General features: G+C 41.2%; 1 protein-coding gene across 1 annotated transcript in view; it reads right to left on the bottom strand.

Annotated features, from left to right (window-relative positions):
- The window catches only part of GFRA1 (GDNF family receptor alpha 1), a 145,253-nt gene that overhangs the window by 53,722 nt on the left and 84,146 nt on the right, over positions 1-7,385 (bottom strand). Inside the window, exon 4 of the mRNA XM_009586012.1 lies at positions 1,151-1,490. Within this exon, the coding sequence (XP_009584307.1) occupies positions 1,151-1,490 (340 nt within the window). The remainder of the gene's footprint in view (positions 1-1,150; positions 1,491-7,385) is intronic.

Here is a 7,385-nt window from a genome sequence, read left to right as displayed (position 1 = left end):
AGCAGGAAACTGGCTCCAGTTTTCCCCTGAGCCATCGAGGGTAGGGCGCTGCTCGCCTCCTCACCTCTGAACAACACTCGGGCACATCTGAGATGCTATGGCTAAACGCTTAAGATCAGCAGTGGAGATCTCATAAACAAGCTTCAAAGTAAATATATTACCAGGCATATGTAAGTACTTGTTAAGATTTATATCTTCAGTGTCCCTGACATTTTACAACAGCGTTTATTTCCTTGCTTGCTAATTCACGGAATTGGATAATCTACAAGGAATTTACACATTAGAAATGAGCAAGATTCTTGGGCGTAACTTCATAAATATGACATTAGCACAGTAACATTCTAATATAAACATGCTAAGTAGGAATAAAGCATTTCCTAAGGGCAGAGGAGGTTCTTCATGCCACCGAATAAGCGTTGTGCGACAACCTGCGGGGAACTCAACAAGGCGAAAGGACCCTATTTGTCCAGTGGAGCAGCGCTCTGCACTACCTCTCTGGGCTGAACGCACAGAGGAAAGAGGCTGGGAATCGGGTCAGTGAATCAATGACCCTCCAGTTGTATCAGCCCAGCACTCTTGTCAGGGGAGGGGAGATAAAACAATTCCAAGGCTAAAACAGCTCTACGAATATAGTGGGATCTAGTCTACAAACGTGGACTCCTTTTTTTCCAATGAAGAAAAAACCCACGAGTAGTCTGTGTATTGTGACTATTTATGAAGTCCATTTATGTGGCTTGTATTCAGTTATTAGTGCTCACACGTAAGATTACAATGAAAATAAATTCCATTATAATGAATAACTCTATTTTCATCTGGTCCCTAATGGGACATAAAAATCATTCTGAGACATCATTTCAAAGAGACAGGTAATGAAAATGTTTCCAACAAAAATCTGTAAAAATTAAACTGAGGGTTTAAAGATTCCTGTAATGCGAGGAAGTGGCTGTGAACAGTTTTGGAGAAGGCACGCACTGTAACCAGATGCAGGCTTTTGTTATTCTGTTAAGGATGTCGGAGGCAATTGTTTTTTTCCCCTGATTCATCCTTTTCCCTAGTGGATATTCTGACCCTTAGTCCTGGCAAACCCAGCAGTACCAAAAAGTTCTCTCTGGTACCTCATTAATCACTCCCCTGCCGTGTGCTATCTTACCTGCAGATGTAATTCTTCTTGCAGGATTCTTGTAAATTCAGGCAGTTTGGTTTCTCCCTGTCCTCATATGAACACACAGGAACAATAGTCTGCCGTCTCCTTTCTGTACAGGCTACGTCTCGACAGGAGCAGAAGAGCATCCCGTAGCTGTGCTTTGGGGGAACTTTGTCAAAAAATAGCCGGAGGGCCTTATGACACTTCCGCTTGTTACAGATTTCATTAGACGTGCTGCTGGTGCAGGGGGTTATGTAAGCAGATCTGAACCTCTTGCAGGTATCATTTAGGTTACAAGCTTTTGCTGCATCCAAGCAATTGTTCCCCTTTGAAAGTACTGGCTCCACTAGAAAAAACAACACAACAGCAGTAAGAAATGCGTCACATTTATATTGTGTTTTGATGCTTGTGTTTATTTCACCGTTAATGAGATCCTGATTATATATTTGTTACGTACAAAACTTTCAGTGTCAGAAACTGCGACCAGTTTCTTAGGGTAATGGTTTAACGAGTGAACAAGAGCACAGGCATGCGTTAAGGTCAGAATGCTGGCAAATAAATGACGGTTACACCGGGCAGGCTGTACTTCTTCTTTGTAGCAGACATGCAGATGACTATTGGGTAAGACTTGGCCTCACTAAAAAGCTATTAAAATCACTGGTAAATTGGAAGGGATACGTTTGGCGCATCACACAAGAACACAGTGAGAACATGGGCTCCTAACTCCGGTTTTGTAAAGCTCTGACATTTTTTATTTTTCCCTTGAACAGTATATATGACATTCAGTGTCTACACCAGGTAACAACATTTAAATGTAATTTGTGTACTCTGCAGAATGTAAAAGCCACATGCCTGTTACTACGTTTTTGAGGTATGAGAACAGCCCACCCAGGCAGAAAGGAAAGCAGGTGCAGCCCCATGACTGTGAGCCCTCTAAGGCCACCCACCAGGCCGGTAAGCTCCATGCTAAGTTAAAGTCAGTGTTATAAGATCTATAGATGCCACCTGAACCCTGGAAGTTTTATGAAGTTTACAAGCTTTGAAAAAGCTGACGTAGAATTAACAAGTGGCTGTGAAAGAAACGTTTTAAAACAAGGAGTATGTCTGTCTCACGCACACACATGCACACACTACAAGAAGTTATAGAAAAAAATTAGATAAAAGTTAAGACTATAATTACACATTTAATTTTGCAATACATTATCCAGATATTAAAACCCAATATATGCTTTGCTTGAAAATGAAGGCAACTGGCATTAGAATGCAATATTCAATTAAGAATAATTATAATGCTGCTTTGGATATTAGGAATGCCAACATCATAGATCCAAGAAAATACATTAACTTCCCATTGCTACAGAATTTGCAAGCTGAACAAAACATTTTGCAAGTATCTAAAACTCTGCAACAACCTCTTAGGGGGGATGGCCAAAGATAAAACATCTCAAATGATCTAAGAAGCTCTAAGTTCCTCTTAGAAAAAGCTTTTTTTCTAGATCTTCCACCTTTTCCCAAAAACTCAGTCCAAGGCCCTTCTACAACTCAGTGCCACTCCCCTCTATTCTCCTGCTACTCTGCCTCCCATTCCCAGATCAGGACATCAACCTTCTCTCTTTTTCCACGTCAGGAAAAGATGATGTAGCTTGGCTGACGTGGTGCACTGAGGTACTGCATTTGCTTGAACTGACTGTGCTCAAGACGGTCCTTGGATGCTAGCACGCACTTCGCCTTATACAAATATATCCCCTGCTACTATCCCGTGTACTTTACATATCCAGAAATAACGCAATGCATAAGTAGCATTAGATTTTTCACTCTAGCGATATTCTGTAACTACGTTCGGTGGGTTTGTACATTTAACCTTGGTATATTTAACGTTCATACTCCAAGTCCTTGCCAATCCCAGTTTCTTTCACAATAAACTGCAACTTTTTGCTTCTTATCTTCACAAATTACCAAATTATAAACGTGCAACATTCGAATATAAATTAACAGAGCCAAGCATTTCTTTTAATAGCAGCCTACCACAGTTTAAGCAACACCAGATGCAGAAGAGATGATATCCAAAATACAACCCTCTCATAAAATTGTAACATTTTTATATAAAATGTTGTATTACATTAGCATACAACTATAATCTTAACTATGAACTCTCAAAGTTTTTTTTTATACCGTATATAGAATTATATGTTTAGTACAAATATAATTACTATGTAATCTGCAGGGCATATAATTACGCAATATATGAATAGTACATGCTAATTACTATGTGATTGCAGAGTAAATACATGGTTATTTGTGCCTGGGAGTCAACTGCTGAATTCCAGTCTTTAAAACAAGATTCCGTGGAAGAGCTCTGAATGGCGCATTTTAATACGAACAGACATCAGCTTACTGTATGATATATTATAAAGCATTCATTAAAAGAAACCCAAGATGTAATAAAGCACCTCTTTGCTGATAATCATATACATGTTTTCCACTAAGGATCCAAAATGTAGTAACTGCTGATACAGAATTAAAAAGCACTGTGAATATGAACACCTCAAAAATCAAAAGGGACAGGTTAATCAATCTTTTTAAAAAACAGCACAAGCCAACTCACTGACCACACGAACAGCAGTGAAAGTTATCTTGGGTGAAAGTTGAATTAGGTGCAAATTGTTCATAAACAATAGTTATGCTCATTCATATCTTTCCTACAATTTATATCTACCCAAGACTCGCATGACTATATGTCAACTCTGAGGACGGACCAGGTCTTTTGGTGGTTTTTGGTTTTTTCCCTAGAATTACCCCTGGCTGTAACTTGCCACTTGCCTTTTCTATTTTGATACATATGTCTCTAGGTATTGTTCCTGGCATATTTGTCATCACATTATACAAATTATTTCTACCTTTTAAAACCAAGACTAACATACAGCACATAAGAGATATGCATTAACTGCATTTGAATTAAACAAGACTGCCTAAACCAACTTTTCTCACTAATACCAGCTTCTCCCAAGCTTTTAAATAATGTTTCAATGCAAAATTTACAATCCAGAACACATTTTATGCTTTATTTTTATTGCAAAAGTACAACAAAATTATTCCTAAGTCCTGTGGTAACTACAAACAGTTAACAAGACTGAGAGTTTCTGAGGATTACTTACGCAGCAGTAATACATAAGGTCAAAATTTCACCCAGCTTCTGTTCTACAAAGCTTAAATTATTAAGACACGCAGGAGTTTGGCTCTTAGTAGGTACTGACTATGTTAAGAGCAAATGGATCTAATCCAGAGCTACTTTTCCTGCCAGCATCCTTTGGGAAAGGTCTGTGTAAGGAGATCCTTTTTCAGTTCCCCCCCTCTCTTGGATATGGATTGAGGGCAGTCAGAGCAGCAGCCTGGGACAAGTAACGATTCCTTCCCACTACCATTTCCCCACCCAGAGCTTCCTCTCCTCCCGCTTTGTCTTGGGCCCATTCTAGAAATCTGCCAAACCACTGCGGACTCCCAGGTAAGTTACTTCCAGGCAGGTGATAAGTGATGCCTCATGCCTGTGAGCCAGGCACTGGTTCCCACCCGCGGCAAGGGGCCCAGCAGAGCAGATCTGCAAACACCAGGATGCTGCCTCCCAGCAGAAGTCACCAGCAGCTGCGAGCTGCTTCGCCGCTACGGGTGCTACCCTGCTGCGGTGCAAGCAGAGTCACGGCAGAACACAGCCAGAGCCAGGAGCTGCTGCCTTGGTGGGAAAGCAGCAGCTCCCAACATCCATAGAGTTAGGATGCCTAAAAACATCCTCCTACCGAGCAGTTTGCTGAACACGATGTGCAAAAACTCTGGGGCAGCAATAATTGGCTTACTGATATAACTTACCCCTACATGGATCAGCGGCTCACAGCTCTTCTACTGCACGTGTAACGCATGCATGCAAGGTGAGATGTTTTTCTGATAAATTTTACTGATGAAAAAACAGGCCTTGTATTATAGTATAAGATGTTACCATTTTGATATTTTTTATCTCCTGAACCCCCGCCAACCCTGGCCCAACATTGTTACAGCTGCAACAGTTCTGGACTCAAGCTCCCATATGACAGCAGAAAGAAGCCAGCCAAATGCTCCAGTCTTTTATCCAGAGATGTTTCTGAAGTTTTAATAGGGCTTCCTCTGCCCTGTGTGACCTTCCTTATGCTTCACCCTCTTTCACAGTCTCTTCACCTTAATCTTTCATCTTCCTTGCATTTCCATTTCTATTTCATTTCTGCACCTACTGAGCCTGTGGCTGTCTCCTCAACTCCTGTTCACCCCATGGTGCACAAGAAGGGATTCTCAGTGGATATTGGTAGCTTCTTACTCGTGCTCCCACTAGATGGAAGGAGTGAAAGGACTGTTACTTGTTCTATAAGATTCTTATTAAACAGCAAAATGGACACTTAGTTTTCAGTTTTCTTACAGTACATAAAAAGCAATTTACTGAGGTTGCCATTAAATTTACAATTACTATTTGCAAGTAATTAGCATTAGTAGGTTTTCTAGGGTCTTTAGTGAAGGGAACGCTCTAAAGAGAGCAGTAAATGTTAATGTGATGGAAGGCAAAATTACAAAGTAATAGAGGTGACCACACGGATATGGGCCTACTTCAATGCAGGTGTGGCATATAGGAACCAAAAACTGACCAAAATAAAGAGAACCGCGATCCCACTTTAACAAAAGTGCTGCTGTGGGGTTCACCAAAGTAATTCTGCTTTGTAAGAAGAACAGATTAAAAAAATAAGGAAAGCATGGGAAATATTGTCATCTGCATCTTAATGGATTCATTTTCCTGGACAAATAATTTCTAATCTCAAATGGCAGAGAAAAAACAAGTCAGCCCTGAGAAATCATGAGACTGATGCACATGTTCATGTTACTCTAAGGTTCTACTTGTCTCCTACTCAGCCTTTAGAGAATAGTCAGGCCTACTTCAAACCTTGTCCATAGTCATGATAAGCAGGTGCTTTACTTTTTAAAATTAAAGCTAATACATTATCAGCTTTACCCAGGGCTTTCAGAGTACTACCAAATACAACAATACGCATGTTGAAATTACAATAGTTGGCAGCAGTAGGTACACCAGGTGACAAGGGTGTTGAGACTGACTCCTGTGTGCAGAAGAGCACACCCAGGGCTAGAGCAACAAAAGGACCTAAAACAAAACTGCCTAAACTGAGACTTTAGGTTCCTGAGACCAACGCTGGAACATTTTACATTCCTGGTCAGTCCTCCCCAGTGCTGGGCATGCAAGTCTTTGATAACGCAAATTCCACACGTCCCTAGAATTCTTTTCTGAATACACCCATAAATCCACCTGAGGAGGTAAAGACTATCTCCTGTCCAATCCCCATGGAGATCAAGAACATTTACATTGCTTAGTATGAACCAACAGATATGATTTGGAAGTGTTCATCACTACCATGTTCTGCACAACTGCTATGCCCAAAGTCTTTTTCAAAACACCCTGATCTTTGTTTTTATGAGACTCCACTGATGAATCATCAGTCAGGATCTAGGAGACTTTGGTTCAATGCCTTCCCTGACCTGGAGGCTCAGAACCGCTGTTCTCATTTCCCAGAAGGGTTCTCAAATATCTCGCTGCAGGGTGTTCTCAAGAAGGTGCACAGGAAATAGTGCATTTTGCAAAACACAGGAGAGAGCGTGATGTTTCAGCCCAAGGGCGAGAGCTCTCCCTGGGAGGCAGATTGCTGGGTTCTGGCCTGCACCTGGGAAAGAGAGTTATTTCTCTTACAAGAGCAATGACTGGAAACCAGGACACTCTTCCTGAAGATGACTCCCTTAATTTTAAGTCTGCAGAGGCGTGATCCCACCTGTGCTCTCTTCTTCTAAACCCTTCTAAAAAAGCATAATCTTTTCGATACCACAGCTCCTCCCCTTCTTTCCCGACCATACTCCATAGGGTAGTCTCCCAGGCTTTCTGAAAACCTGTAGAGAAGAGCACAGAGCACAGGCATCCCACTTCCTCAAAGACTATTCTGATCACTAACTTAATGACTAAAGCACCATGACATCTTCTGCTAGGTGCCCATTTAAAGAAGAGTGGCTCTCTACTACCAGGAGCGTACATCGATTGCTGTGCGGACAGATGCACCTGCCTGAGGCTGTGAATTTGGCTCCTCAGGTTCAAAGTCTTCCAGGAAATCTGTTTCTGTATTTCTTATTGTCCATCTAGAGATTTATTGTGCAGGTTTTTCTGTTGGTT

This window comes from Fulmarus glacialis, unplaced genomic scaffold (genome assembly GCF_000690835.1).
Source record: "Fulmarus glacialis isolate BGI_N327 unplaced genomic scaffold, ASM69083v1 scaffold14009, whole genome shotgun sequence".
Taxonomy (NCBI): domain Eukaryota; kingdom Metazoa; phylum Chordata; class Aves; order Procellariiformes; family Procellariidae; genus Fulmarus; species Fulmarus glacialis.
Note: the sequence above shows the minus strand (reverse complement) of the source record. Positions and strands in the feature narration are given on the sequence as shown.